General features: G+C 44.7%; 1 protein-coding gene and 1 pseudogene across 5 annotated transcripts in view; both read right to left on the bottom strand.

The window, feature by feature from the left end:
- The window catches only part of LOC147015600 (dual oxidase 1-like), a 171,816-nt gene that overhangs the window by 99,179 nt on the left and 56,711 nt on the right, over positions 1–15,926 (bottom strand). For all 5 annotated transcript variants that reach the window (XM_085850498.1, XM_085850496.1, XM_085850497.1 and 2 more), the window contains exons 12-13: positions 12,598–12,761; positions 12,160–12,332 (exon numbers count right to left, since the gene is read on the bottom strand). In XM_085850498.1, coding sequence (XP_085706624.1) covers positions 12,160–12,332; positions 12,598–12,761 — 337 coding nt within the window. The remainder of the gene's footprint in view (positions 1–12,159; positions 12,333–12,597; positions 12,762–15,926) is intronic.
- LOC147015601 (uncharacterized) lies at positions 6,000–7,112 on the bottom strand (annotated as a pseudogene).

Here is a 15,926-nt window from a genome sequence, read left to right as displayed (position 1 = left end):
AATGCTTCAATGTACTCTAATATTAAAGCATAGAACAAATAAACAATTGCAGATAAAAAATAAATCATGGAATTGTTTTGTTGAACAAAATTTAATCTAAATTTTTGACTCATCAAAGTAGCCACATTTTGCAGATATAACATCCGAACATACTCGTGGCATTCTTTCGACAATGAAGTTCTTCCCAACACTGTTGCAGAAATTCCCACAAATGTGTTGTACTTGTAAGTTGCTTCGCTTTCACCCTTCTGTGCAGTTCATCCAAAACCAGCTCGATGGGGTTTAAGTCTGGAGACTGTGCTGGCCATTCCATGAGTTGGAGCCTACAGTCTTGTTCTTTTCTTTTCAGGTCGTTCTGACATAGCCTGGAGGTATGTTTTGGGTCATTATCTTGCTGGAGGATGAACCCCTGACCAAATAGGTGTAGACCAGAGGGTATTGCATGGAGCTGCAAAAATCTGTGGTAGCCCTTTTGGTTTCGGGTGCCAGTCACTTTATGCAAGGTGCCGACTCTGGATCCAACAAAAGAGCCCCAGATCATCATGCTTCCTCCTCCATGCTTGACAGTTGGTGTCACACACTGAGGAACCATCCTTTCACCTACTCGACGGCGTACAAAAACCCTGCGTGATGAACCGAAGATTTCAAATTTTGATTCGTCAGTACATGAGACCTTCTTCCAGTTTTCACTCATCCACTGGTGGTGCTTCATGGCCCAGGCAAGCCTCTTTTTCTTATTTTACCATCTTAGCAATGGTTTTCTTCCTGTCACTCGACCTGTCAACCCTGCAGCTTGAAGTCTTCTCTTCACAGTTGAAACTGAGACTTCCTTACTTTGACCATTGTTAAGCTGTGCTTGAAGCTGCTGTCCTGTGAGTCACCTATCACACAAGCTGTAGACTCTCAGAAACTTGTCTTTTTGATTGTGTTGTGGCTTTGGGTCTGCTAGATCTCTTCCTGTCAGAATTTCCTCCAGTTTCCAAGTGCCTTTTGATGGTGTAGGAAACTGTACTCAATGACACCTTGGTTGACTTTGCAATTTCTCTAAAGGAAAGACCTCCACTTTTAAGGGTTACGAGACAACCCGTGAACCCGTTGTGACAGCGGTTGATGAAAAAAATCATTTCAAGAAAAAAATCAAAGATAGCTCCAGCGAACTATACTGCTGAGGTTGTTTGCATTTATCAAATACTCCCGAAGAGTACTTGACTGAATCGGTTATTGATTTTTTTAATAAATTTTTTTGTTGCCCGATTTGAACGAAACTTGATACTGCACATCGCAGGCGAATGGTGAGAAAGGTGGCCCTACAATTTTTGTGGTATCATGTTCAGTTTTGATTGTATTTCGGGAATATACATACATATATCTATTTATGCAAACATACATATATTCATACATACAAGATGAAAGTTTTAGTAATATATAGATAATGGTCTGTCTGTCTTCCTTTGTTAATTGTCTTTTTCTCACCATTATGATAGCAATATACGACTTCCTGCAGCGCAATATTGTTCAAATAATGCTTCAGAGGGTGCAGCAACAGTCTGTTCCGACACTGCATTTATACAGACAGAGGGTTTGTAACTAATCAACAAAAGTTGGGACACCTGTAGGAATTGTTTGCATCAACTTTCAAGGCTTAATTTACTTCCATTGCTGCAGAACAGCTGCAGTCGCTAACCCATTACTTGTTCCCTGAAAAGGGCCTTTTTAACAACTCTAAATTTTACATTATTTTTCAGTTTTTGGTAACCTAAACTTTTTTTGTAACCTCTGGCAGTTTACCACTTAGCTTTGTACCATTTCAGGTTATTCACTGGACTTGACCTGCTTAAATTTCAGTAAAAACTGAAAAATGGGGGTGTTCTAAAACTTTTGACCAGTGGTGTATTGCTGGGAAAATACTTGCCCACATCATTCTTAATTGCATGTCATCAACAATTGCCAACATCATCACCCCCAGAAAGCCAATGTGGCTTTTGCGCTGGATGTGGCATGACCTATATGATGTTCTCCCCTTATCAACTCCAGGAAAAGAGAGAACAACATTGCGACTTATACATAATCTTTGTCGACCTTACAAAAGCGTTTGATCTGGTCAGTGGAGAAGGCCTGTGGAAGCTACTGCACAATGTCGGCTGTCCTGCTAAGTTGGTTAACATCATCAGATCTTTCCATGATGGCATGGTTGCTCATGTGAGGGACGATAGATGTACTTCTGAGCCATTTCCTGTTACCAACGGCACAAAGCAAGGCTGTGTCCTAGCTCCTCTATTATTTAGCATTGTGCATTATTAACAAGCATTCCTCTATGCTTCATGATGCTTTTGAAGACTGCACCCATGGAGTGATGATCCAATTGCACACTAATGGCAGTCTTTGATTTGCAGAGTCTGAAAGCCAAGTCGAGAATCATGGAGATGTTGCTCTATGATCTACTTTTCGCCGATGACTGCGCACTCTTCAGTCATAATCTCGAAGACATGCAATTTATTGTCAACTCCTTTGCACAATCTGCTCATGGCCTTACGATTAGCCTCAAAAAGACCAAGGCTATGCTTCAGCCGAGACCAGAGGTGCATATACTGTCCCATACATTACCATTGATGACATGGCACTCAAAGTTGTAGATAAGGTCTGCTTCCTCAGAGGTGTCCTCTTCAAAAATTCAACGAGTGATGACGAAGTAACATCAAGAAAGCAAAGCATGTGTCCTTTGAAAGATTGATGCATCGCCTTTGGCATGAACATGGCATTCACCTGGACACCAAGATTCATGTCTATCGCGCTGTTGTCCGATCAACACTTCTGAATGGATGCGAATCTTGGACATCCAATCATCGTCATATCAAACACTTTGATAAATTCCAAATGCGATGCCTTCGTAAGATTCTTGGCATCACCTAGCGAGACAGAATACCTAACACCTCAACCCGAGACCACTGTCGCATCCAAGGAATTGAGTATTTTCTGATGCAAGCCCAGCTTCGCGAGTCAGGACACCTCACACATATGGAAGACCAAAGAATCACGAAAGCCCTTTTCTATGGCCAACTTAAATTTGGTAAACAGTCACATGGTCGACAAAGGGCTCGTCTCTGGACACGTTTGGGCAGGGTTTGTCTCTGGACACGTTTGGGCAGGGTTTGTCTCTGGACACGTTTGGGCAGGGTTTGTCTCTGGACACGTTTGGGCAGGGTTTGTCTCTGGACACGTTTGGGCAGGGTTTGTCTCTGGACACGTTTGGGCAGGGTTTGTCTCTGGACACGTTTGGGCAGGGTTTGTCTCTGGACACGTTTGGGCAGGGTTTGTCTCTGGACACGTTTGGGCAGGGTTTGTCTCTGGACACGTTTGGGCAGGGTTTGTCTCTGGACACGTTTGGGCAGGGTTTGTCTCTGGACACGTTTGGGCAGGGTTTGTCTCTGGACACGTTTGGGCAGGGTTTGTCTCTGGACACGTTTGGGCAGGGTTTGTCTCTGGACACGTTTGGGCAGGGTTTGTCTCTGGACACGTTTGGGCAGGGTTTGTCTCTGGACACGTTTGGGCAGGGTTTGTCTCTGGACACGTTTGGGCAGGGTTTGTCTCTGGACACGTTTGGGCAGGGTTTGTCTCTGGACACGTTTGGGCAGGGTTTGTCTCTGGACACGTTTGGGCAGGGTTTGTCTCTGGACACGTTTGGGCAGGGTTTGTCTCTGGACACGTTTGGGCAGGGTTTGTCTCTGGACACGTTTGGGCAGGGTTTGTCTCTGGACACGTTTGGGCAGGGTTTGTCTCTGGACACGTTTGGGCAGGGTTTGTCTCTGGACACGTTTGGGCAGGGTTTGTCTCTGGACACGTTTGGGCAGGGTTTGTCTCTGGACACGTTTGGGCAGGGTTTGTCTCTGGACACGTTTGGGCAGGGTTTGTCTCTGGACACGTTTGGGCAGGGTTTGTCTCTGGACACGTTTGGGCAGGGTTTGTCTCTGGACACGTTTGGGCAGGGTTTGTCTCTGGACACGTTTGGGCAGGGTTTGTCTCTGGACACGTTTGGGCAGGGTTTGTCTCTGGACACGTTTGGGCAGGGTTTGTCTCTGGACACGTTTGGGCAGGGTTTGTCTCTGGACACGTTTGGGCAGGGTTTGTCTCTGGACACGTTTGGGCAGGGTTTGTCTCTGGACACGTTTGGGCAGGGTTTGTCTCTGGACACGTTTGGGCAGGGCTTGTCTCTGGACACGTTTGGGCAGGGTTTGTCTCTGGACACGTTTGGGCAGGGTTTGTCTCTGGACACGTTTGGGCAGGGTTTGTGTCTTGACACGTTTGGGCAGGGTTTGTCTCTGGACACGTTTGGGCAGGGTTTGTCTCTGGACACGTTTGGGCAGGGTTTGTCTCTGGATGTGTCTGGCCAATGTTCATGTCCGGACAGGAGTTTGTTTTCAGACCGTTTTTTATGGTTTGTTCAGTAGAAAATGGATTTCAGACTTAATTTTGTTTCAATCTTCACTGTTATTCTCTGCAGAATCATTTTGATGAAACGGTATGAATCGTAATTAATGCTCCACTGCACGTCTGCTTTCCCTTCCTCTCACCTCATACTGTCTTCCATTCCCCCACCCACATTGATTGGTTGAGAGAATGATATTTGGCATGGACACCAATACCAATACCACCAGCATTCACCTGGACACCAATATTCATGTATCGCGCCGTTGTCAGATAAACACTTCTGAATGGATGCGAATCTTGGACATCCTATCGTCGTTACACGCACACAACACACAAGCATTTAAAGGCCATTTTCCCCGCCAAAGTGGGGGTTAGCCTTGCTGGCCCCATGACAATCTTTTCCACTTTACCCTATTTTCTGCATCTCCCCTTCTTAATCCCCTTGCCCATATTTCTTCTTCCACCACCTTCAGCCAAGTTTTTCTCGGTCTTCCCCATCCTCTACTTCCTACTACACTCATTTCCAACACTCCTCTCACCCAGTCACTTTCATCCTTCCTCAGCACATGACCCAACCATCTCAACCTGTTTCTCTTCACAACCTCCATCATAGACTCTCTATTCCCATTATCTTCCGCAAGTCATCATTTGTCTTCCTCTCTGTCAACGATACTCTGCAAATCCACCGAACCATTCGCATTTCCACCCTTTGTTGCTGCTCCATGCTCAGTACCCATGTCTCACTCCCATAAATTATCGTACTCCTCACACATGTAGCATACACCTTTCCCTTCAGCTTCAACGACACTCCCCTCTTCGTCAGCACGCCACTCAGTACCCGAAACTTCTTCCATGCACATCTCACTCCAGCAACCGTCGAAGAGTCTGACCCACCTTCTCCATTCAGCATGTCTCCTAGATAGCAAAATGTTTTCACACCTTCCAGCTTCACGCCATCTCCAAGATCCAACTCAACAATGCCTTCATCTGCAGCTCCCTCTATGTACACCTTACACTTGAATGTAGCTGCCACACTGGTTAATGACCCTCTCACCCCACTACATTTTCGATGAACCCATTCAGCACACATTGTACACTGAATGGAGTTCACTCCAACACCCTTCCTGCACACAGCACACGGCCACTTCCCAGTCCTTTCCACCTCACCACATGCTTTACCACTTGCCATCACCTTCGCCTTTCCGATATTCACCTTCAAACCTTTTGCCTCCATACATTCCTTCCACTTGTTCATCTTCTCATTCAGTCCATCCATACTCTCTGCAATCAACACCAGATCATCAGCAAAGAGCAGCTCCCATGGTAAACCCTCCTTTACCCTCCGAGCCAGCACCTCCATCACAACTACAAATCGAAGTGGAATTAGTACTGACCCCTGGTGCACTTCCACCTTCACTTCAAACTCACCACTGTTCCCGTCCTTCGTCCTTACAGCTGTGCGCTCTCTCTCGTACATTGCCATCACTACTCTGATCAACCATTCCTCCACTCCTAACTTCCTCAATGCCCATGTCATAACTTCACGTGGAACCCCATCAACTGCTTTCTACAGATCAACAAACCCAAAAAACAACTTCTTCCTCTTCTCCATGTACTTCTCCTGCAACTGCTTTGCAATAAAAATTGCATCTGTCGTTCCTCTTCCTGGCATAAATCCAAACTGCATTTCGTCAATCTTTACCTTCTTCCTTATCCTCTTCTCCAACACCCTTCCCAATACCTTCATTCCATGCTCCAATAACTTTATTGCTCTATAGGAGCCACAGTCCAGAGGGTCACCTTTCCCCTTGTACAGAGGGACGAGGGTACTCAGTTCCCAATCCACTGGAATGCGGCCTTCTTTCACCACCAGATTACAGATCTCTGTCATTCTCTTCACACCCCAACTTCCCTCTGCCTTCAACATATCTCCCACAACTCCCATCAGCCCTCGTGCTTTTCTACTCTTCATTGCTCTTATAGCTTCCTCAACTTCCTTCTCAGTTATATTCTCTGCTGGTCCGAAAACTGGGTTGCTCTCGGTATTGCTATCCCATTCATTTTCTACATTCAACAGCCTTTCCATATATCTCTTCCATCTTCCTTTAATTCCATCTGAGTCCACAACAATTTGTCCCACTTCATCCTTCAAGCAACTCACCCCCGTCACATCAAATCTCTCTCTCGCTATCTGCTTTGCAATCCTGAATACCGCTCTCTTACCCTCCTCCGAATCCAAGCGTTCTCCGAACATTTTCCGATGGGCCTCCTGCACCTTTGCAACCCCCTTCTTTGCAGCCTTCTTAGCTTCCTTATAACTTTCATGCGCTGCCTCTTCTTCCACCGTACCCTTCGCCTTTTGCCATTCCTTAAACTTCTTCCTCTTCTCTTCAATCGTCTTTCCAACTTCATCACCCCACCACCATGTTTCCGAGTGCCTCGGTGGTCCTTTTGTCCATCCACATACCTCACCAACGGCTCCCAATAGACTATCTTTCATTGACATCCAACCACTTTCAAGCTCAACCACATCATCTTCAACCATACTCAGCCTCTCTCTTAATGCTTCCTTCACTGTCACCTCTTTCAACCTCCACACCTTCATCCACGGTTGGTACTTCACCCGCTGAATTCTCCTCGCACCTTTCACCCTTATATCACAGACAACCAGGTGGTGCTGCGAAACAGTCTCCTCCCCTGGGATCACCTTTGTGTCCTGGAGGTTTCCCCTATCTCGCCGACGCACCATCAGGTAGTTAATGGTTGTCATCAACCCACCTGACGTGTATGTAATAAGCTTATTATCCGCTTTCTGGAATTGAGTATTACAAATCAACAAATCAGCTCCATCAGCAAACTCCAAGATCCTTTCACCTTCTCCATTTCTCACACCATATCCATAACCCCCATGGACTCCCTCAAAACTGTCTGGACTCCTTCCCACATGTCCATTCAAGTCTCCTCCAACCACAACAACTTCCTCATCTTTCACATTTTCCATCAACTTCTCCATCGCACACCAGAACATGTTCTTCTCTTCATTGCTTCGACCGACCTGCGGGGCATATCCCGAGATGACGTTCACCAAGAGCTTTCCGATCACGATTCTCACCATCATCAACCTTTCACTCACTCGAGTCACACTCACTACACTGTCTACAAACTCCTCAGAAAGCATGACACCAACACCATGCACGTCTTCCGGGCACCCTTGCCACATAAACTTGTACTTCTGCCCCTGCCTACCCTTCACCATTCTCACACCACTTCCTTTCCATCGTGTCTCCTGCACACAACATATGCCTACTCTTCTTGTGACCAATGTTTCAACCACTTCTCCAGATCTCCCTGTCATTGTCCCAACATTCCATGTACCAAACCTCAGAAACTGATCTCCACGTGGGGCATCAGACGATTGGTCATCATAAATGGAAAACTTTCCTCCCTTGCTCTGATCGGGTTCCCCACCTTGAGTTTTAACAAGAGGGGGTGAGGACCCCCACGGGGTACTTCGGGCTGTACCCTGCCCATCAGTTGTACTCATCATGGTTTCCTTTTGAGGCGATGTTTTTATGGCCGGATGCCCTTCCTGACGCCAACCCTTTTAGTCGCCTCTTACAACACGCAGGTATACGGTGTACCTATTCTAACTGGGGCACACACCGGGATAGTCATCATATCAAACATATCAAAAATCAAATATCAAAATCAAAAAACGGTCTGCAGCGCGAAGCACTCGCCCGGGGTGACGGAGCGCGAAGCACTCGTCCGGGGTGACGGTGCACGAAGCACTCGCCCGGGGCGACGGAGCGCGAAGCACTCGCCCGGGGCGACGGTGCACGAAGCACTCGCCCGGGGTGACGGAGCGCGAAGCACTCGCCCGGGGAGAAGGAGCGCGAAGCACTCGCCCGGGGAGAAGGAGCGCGAAGCACTCGCCCGGGGCGACGGAGCGCGAACCACACGGCCGGGGCGACGGAGCGCGAACCACACGGCCGGGGTGACGGAGCGCGAACCACACGGCCGGGGTGACGGAGCGCGAAGCACTCGCCCGGGGTGACGGAGCGCGAAGCACTCGCCCGAGGTGACGGAGTGCGAACCACTCGGCCAGTGTGACGGAACGCGAAACACTCGCTCTGAATGACTTAGCTGGCAAAAGCGTCCGCAGTCAGTGAATGATTCACTGAGAAGCATGTGGCGTGGTACCATTATCACTCATGCAAGTCAGGCTGTCGCTGCATACCACATAGGATCACTTTAACTTCAGAGCCAGTTTTGACGGCGCATGCAGCAGTTCATGAGATAAAATGAATTCATTCAAATTATGATGTTATCCACAAAAGAGTTGCCACGAGGACAAAAGAGAATGCGATCACTCGTACGCTGCTGATGTTTGAAGTTAAACCCTACTGTACCTCCAGTGTTACCCGAGTATGTAGTGTTACCAAAGGTAGTGTTACCCGAGCATAAATTATTGACGTCATATGTTCCAGGTGTACCCAACTCCATTAAAACATCAGTGTTGGTTTCCCGCTGAGCTTGTTAAATCACCGGGTGAGGGCAAACACAGACTGTACCAAGTTTCTTCGGAAGTTCTGCACGGATAAAGTACACAAAGGCTTACCTCATAAATATAATTCTTTAAATATACAATTCAATTGAAAAATTAACAAAATTCAAATCGAAGATCTCACAATCCAAAGAGAACACAAAATGTCAGCTAATGCTTTTCACAGTGCAAACCAACATGAAGGAACTCCGAATACGAGGTCGATGGAGGTTTTTAAAAAAAAATTATGAATGTGGAGTGACGGAAATATAATGAAAACACCTCACCCAAAAAGTTAAATATATATAAATGAAATTGCACAACATTTTCAGGAGGTGAGGCACCATCAAAGAGCTCGGTCCACCACGCCCGCCATCACGCAGCTCAGTCGATGTGGGATGTGTGTTATTGTTTTTGTGTTTTTTATATGTATCAATGTCGAAGTGAGGGGTCATATAATGGAATAACGTAGAAAAAGGGGAATGTCGTGGAAAATAAAATTTCACATTTTCAGCCAGCCAGCCACTGCCTGTTGCACCGCAAAACAACGTGGCCAACGCAGGCGAGTGACCCCCTGTTGATCGATATACAGTATTCAGTGAGGTGCGTATATTTTAGAGCACTCGCCAAGTGACTTAAGCACTCCAAAGAAACGATTGATACGAAATGGCTCCCTTCGCACCCACCTCCCAGAGATGCCCAAAATGACAAATATGTCCAAATTTGACAAATGAGCACTTTTCTCGGAGTCAGAACTGCTTGTAAGTTCGACTCTCAAGCTTAAATTTTGGAATTCTCCTGAGTTTAAGAGATACTCGTGGTGATCGGATGTGTGGAAATTCAATAAAGCAACGAACGCTGACGTCTCCGGGTGTTTATAAGCATTGCAATGTACCTTGCGATTCGTAGCGATGTTGAACAGGTATTTGATACTGTTGAGCAGGCCAAAAAACATGGCAGCTTCAGAACCCAGCATAGTTACCGAGGATATAAATAAATGAGGCTGTTAATTATCTTCAAAAGGGGTGTTTTAATTCACCCAAGCATCCAATTTTCACTCTGGCACTTCCTTGGAGTTTTGGAGTTATGGAGGACACACACACACACACACACACACACACACACACACACACACACACACACACACACACACACACACACACACACACACGATAAATTATTCCCACACCAGGACTTTTTCACATTTTGTTGTGTTACAGACTGAATTTAAAAAGGATTAAATTTAAATTTTTCGTCACTGATGCACACAAATAATCCCAAAATGACAAAGTGAAAATGTTTTTAGAAACTTTTACAAATGAATTAAAAATGAAAAGCTGAAACATCTTCCATCAATAATTATTCAACCCCTTTGCTCTGACACTCCAAATTGTGCTCAGGTGCATCTAATATCGTTTGATCATCCCTGAGATGTCTCTACAACTTTATTGGAGTCCATCTGTGATCAATTCAATTGATTAGAGATGATTTAGAAAGAAACACACCATTCTATATAAGGTCCCACAGTTGATAGTGAATATCAGAGCAGAAACTAAGCCTGGTGTTGGCTCAGTGGTTTGGGTGGCGGCTTGGGATCCAAAAAGTCCTGAGTTCAAGCTCCATTGGCCGCTGAATTAATACACCAGGGGTTTGACTCAGCCTGTCATCCTTCCGAAGTTGGTGAAATGAGTCCCAGTGTGTACTGGTAGAGGGGCACTGCATCAGCGACACTGTCACACTTCCAAGAAATGATAGCTACCCTGGAGAAGAAGAAGAAGAAGAAGAAGAAGAAGAAGAAGAAGAAGAAGAAGAAGAAGAAGAAGGATGATGATGATGAGGAGGAGGAGGAATTAGAGCAGAAACTCTTCCGTGAAATCAAATGAACTGTCCATATAACTACAAGATAGAATTGTGAGGAGGTGTAGATCTGGGGAAGGTTATAAAACAATTTCTAGAATGTTGAAAGTGCCCAAGAGCACAGTGAGCTCCATCATTAAGAGATGGAAAGTATATGGAACTACCTAGATTCTTCCTATCACTGGCCGTCCGACCAAACTGAGCAACTGGGGAAGAAGGACCTTGGTCAGGGAGGTGACCAATAATTCAATGACCACTGACAGAACTAGAGTTCCTTGGCTGAGATGAAAGAACATTCCAGAAAGATAACAATCTCTGCAGCACCTCACAAATCTCGGCTTTATGGGAGAGTGGCCAGATGGAAGCCGCTCCTGAGAAAAGGACACATGACAGCACGCCTGGAGTTTGCAAAAAGGCACTTGAAAGAATGAGAGCATGAGGCAAAAGAGTCTGTGGTCTAAAACGAAAATTTAACTCTTTGGCCTGAAATCAAAGCTCTACATCTGGCGGAAACCGAGCACAGCTCATGACCCATCTCACAACATTCCTACTGTAAAGCATGGTGGTGGCAGCATCAGGCTATTTGGGATACTTTCCTTTCAGCAGCAGGGATTGGGAGACTTGTAAGGATAGAGGGAACAATGAATGGAGGCAAATTTCGGCAAATCCAAGAGGAGAACCTCCTTCAGAGTGCAAAAGACTGACTGCGGTGAAGATTTACGTTCCAACAGGACAATGGCTGCAAGCATACAGCCAAACAAACACTGGAATGGCTTCAGAACAGGAATGTGATCGTCCTTGAGTTGCCCAACCAAAGCCAAGACTTGAATCCCATTGAGAAACTGTCGAAAGACTTGAAGATTGCTGTTCACCGACACTCCCCAAACAAGTTGACACCTTTTTAGAAAATCTGCAAGGAATAATGGGAGAAAATCCCCAAATCCAGATGTGCAAAGCTGATTCAGACATACCCAAGAAGACTTGAACCTGTAATTGCTGCTAAATGCACTTCTACAAAGTATTGACTCAGGGCGTTGAATAGTTATGGACCCAAGACATTTCAGCTTTTCATTTCTAATTAATTTGTAAAAATTTCTAAAAACATGTTTTCAGTTTGTCATCATGGGGTAGTATGGGGTATTTTGTGTCGATAAGTGACAAAAAAATTCAATTCAATCCATATTAAAGTCAGGCTGCAACACAATAAAATGTGACAAAAGTCAAGAGGTGTGAATACTTTTAAAGGGACTATATTTGTAAAGACATCGCTAATGCAATAGGTATAGGACAATGTAAAATGGTGCAATGAAAATAAGTGATTTTGTAAATACCCATTATTCGTGTTTTCAAACCAGAACCGATCTCCATCACGAAGTCGCTGAAACTGTTCTTGTATGATAGCAGAAAAGAGCACTCCTGGTTCTCCATCACTCTCAAGCAAACCTCCTGGCCAAAGTTCCAAGTTGGAGACATCACCGTACAACTCCTCCAGCTGTTTCACGATCTGTCATTGGCACATATAACATCAACGATGTCATACCTGATGTGATACACTCCAACTTAACCAATAGCCACGATATAGTTATCAAATAATGAGTGAGAGCTGTAAAAACATCCTTCCTGGCATGACGTTGAGGAAAGGAATCCTTTGGTAATAAATATGTTGCGCACGCTGAGTATCCTCAAGCTTAAAACTGGCTTTGCCATTCCGTCACTGTTAAAATAACAGGAATGGCATGTGATATATTTCTCTAATGGTCTAAACTTACTAGGCCATCAATGTTGTTCCGAATATCTGTCCAGCTGCTAGCTGGTTGCAGGTTCAAAGCACGACGCACACTGTTGTAACTTGGGACACCATGGTCTCTGCCACGTTGGATGTTAACAGCCATTAGATCCACTCGTGTTGACTTGAGAGGTCCATACATGCTGTCTGCATGGGGCGGAGGATAGGAAGGATGCGTGTAACCACAAAATTCATGACAATGTACATACTGTATTATATGAGCAAATTGGAGGAGGAAGCGGCGAGGTTTAAGTTGAACAAAATAAAAGACAATAAAAGGATGAAAAGCAAGAGCAGATGAACTATGGAGGAAGAGTGAAAAAAGAAAAAGGAAATTAGGAGATTTTAGGTGTGGAAAAGGATGCGATGGAAGTGAGATGTATGAAGCAAACGAGAGGAAAAGAGTAAGGGGAAATAATTCCCCACATTTCCGGGCAACATGTGGATAGCTCCTTCAGCAACCTGGAAAACATTCATTTGTGTTATCATTAAAATCATATATCCTTGAAACGTCATCCTATACTGACAAGTTAAACTGATGAGATTCAAAGGCTTGACTTAATGACATTATCCTCAAGTGTAGGTTCCTGCACATTGGAAATCTTCAATGTTCCCACTTTGCCAGTTGATGCAACAGTATCAAACAACGAAGTAGCCTGAATTGATTGCCTGTGAATCTGTTCCAAACAATCCAATTTGTGTGTTACTGGCGAACAACCCATCCGCAAACGGGTTAATTCCCCCAGAAGTGGCGTATTTACCTCCACCACCGAAGATCCGATAATTACCTTCGCCATCAAAGGTGAAGGAGGTTATGTTTTCATCCCTTTCTGTCTGTTTGTGTGCACGATATCTCAAAAAGTTGTGGACGGATCTGGATGAAATTTTGTCCACCGATTGGGTGTGTGACAAGGATGAACTGATTAGATTTTGGTGAAGATCCGGATCCGGCTACGATAATTTTTAAAGTGATTCATCACCATTGAGAGAAAGGGCTAAACTAATATATAGCACAATATCTCAAAAAGTTGTGGACAGATTTGGATGAAACTTGGTGGATACTGGATATGTTGGGTGTGTGGCAAGGATGAATCGATTTGATTTTGGTGAAGATCCGAATCCGGATCTGGATACCAGAATTATTTAGTTTTTAAAGTGCTTCTTCACCATTGAGAGATAGGGCAAAAACGATATAGTACTGTATAGCATGATATTTCAAAAATGTATTGGGCTCGATATGTTCTCGTGGATCAGGCATTATGTGGCGGAGGTATGTGTTCTACCGAGTGCCCTTCTAGTTTTTTAAAGTGATTTTTCACCATTGAGAGATAGTACCAAACACGATATGTAGCATGGTATTTCAAAAAGGAAAGTATTCAGATTAAACTTGGTGGACAGGTAGTGTTTGTGACAATGACGAATTGATTCCATTTTGGTGAAGTTGCAGAGCCAGCTCTGGATATGAGAATTTTAAAGTGATTTTTCACCATTGAAAACTGGGCCAAAAACGACATATAACATATGATAGCTGAAATGATATCTCAAAACCTTATGGATAGATTTGAACGAAACTTGGTGGATAGGTTGGGTGTGTGACAAGGAAAAATTGATGAGATTTTTGTGAAGATCCAGATCAAGATCCGGATAAAAGTTTTTTTTTTGGAAACAAAGTCAAGACTCGTGGAAGAGCTAGAATGCAGAATGCATCAGGATGCAACAGAACAAAAGGAACAACAAAAAGAGGGGGAGGAAATGCCAACAGCAGAGATGGACAAATGAGGAATGCAGGTAAGAATGAGGGGAAGGGGAAGATGCAAGGGGTGGACAAGATGGATACAGAAGCAAACTCTCAGGAATGAAAAACTTGAAATTTGGAAGAAGGTGGACTTGTGAAAGCGGTGGGGTCAAAGGGGGTAGAATAGAATATGGTTTGGATGGGGGATAATCTGCGATGGTGAGGAACAGCTGTCTTGAAGATCTGGAGGGAAGAATGATAGCAAGAAGAATGTTGAAGTTGGTTCCATAAGAAAGAAAAAAAGATGAATGATTGAGTGCAGGTGAGCAGTGATTCTAGATTTTGGAATTTCACCAGAAAGGGGTTGATGGTGGACTGCAAGCGCCCTGCCGAATCACGGGGGTGGCGGTGGGGGAGGGGGGATGAAGCATGAAAAGAGCAGATAGTACAAGACCAGAAAGGAGGCAGTGGAAAGTGATAGGTCCATGGGCTCAGCTTCATCACAGGATATTTCAATGCTTGAAGGTCTTAGTTTCTGTAGCAGCAAGCTGAACAAGGAGTGAGGCAGGGGCACCAGCCCAGAGGGGACAGCAGTAGTCTATCAAATTGCATATGGAGCAGGAAAATGTAGGTAAAGGCCCAGTCACACATTGACGTTTTAGCCAGCTTATGCCGTTTTTTGGAAAAATTGTCTAAAACGCTGGTACACGTCGAATACGTTATGGGTAAGTTTTGATAACATTGAGAGGACGCTGAAAAACACTGCCATACGTCGTTGTACGCTGGCTTTAAACGTTGAACTTTTGGGTTTTCCTCGAATTTTTGCATGCTTGAAATTTTATGACGTATGCCGGCGTATGACTCACACGTTCTGCTACGCTGGCCATAAGTTGTAGGCACGTTATGCGATCGTTGACACACGTTGAAACACATTACTTGTAAGTTACTCAGAAGTCGAAACACGTCGAGGTAATGTTTAGCGTACCCGAAACTTATTTCTAACCTATGAGTAACATTTTGTAAGCACGCTACACGAACGTTGTTCACACTTTGCAACACGTTACTTGAAAGTACTACTACTACTACTACTACCTACATCGACATCACTAAATTCTCTCGAACTACTACTGCTGCTGCTACTACTACTGCTAACATCGACATCACTAAATTCTCTCGAACTACTACTACTACTACTACTACTACTACTACTACTACTACTACTACTACTGCTGCTACTGCTACTCCTACTGCTACTGACATTGACATTTACTCAACATGGAGTCTGGAACACTGACAGGTTCCTCTTGTGAAGCCCATTTGTATATACCAATTCCCCTAAACACTGCCAATACGCCATAAAATGGTAGCTGAAAGTTAGAAACACGTTCAGTAAGTTCTGTGGTCGTCCGGAAGACGTCAATCAAATTCGTCTACATACGCCAATTGCGTTTGAGATACGTTACACATAGGTTCAAAGCACGCTACTCATAGGTTCAAAGCATGCTACTCATAGGTTCAAAGCACGTTACTCGTAGTTTAAAAATTAAGTTTCGGGTATGCTAAACATTACCTCGACG

The sequence above is a fragment of the Eptatretus burgeri genome, chromosome 12 (assembly GCF_056783735.1).
Source record: "Eptatretus burgeri isolate ZD-2024b chromosome 12, Ebu_testis_v1, whole genome shotgun sequence".
In the NCBI taxonomy this organism is placed as follows: domain Eukaryota; kingdom Metazoa; phylum Chordata; class Myxini; order Myxiniformes; family Myxinidae; genus Eptatretus; species Eptatretus burgeri.
The sequence above is the reverse complement of the archived record's forward strand: the minus strand, read 5'-3'. Positions and strand labels throughout refer to the sequence as shown.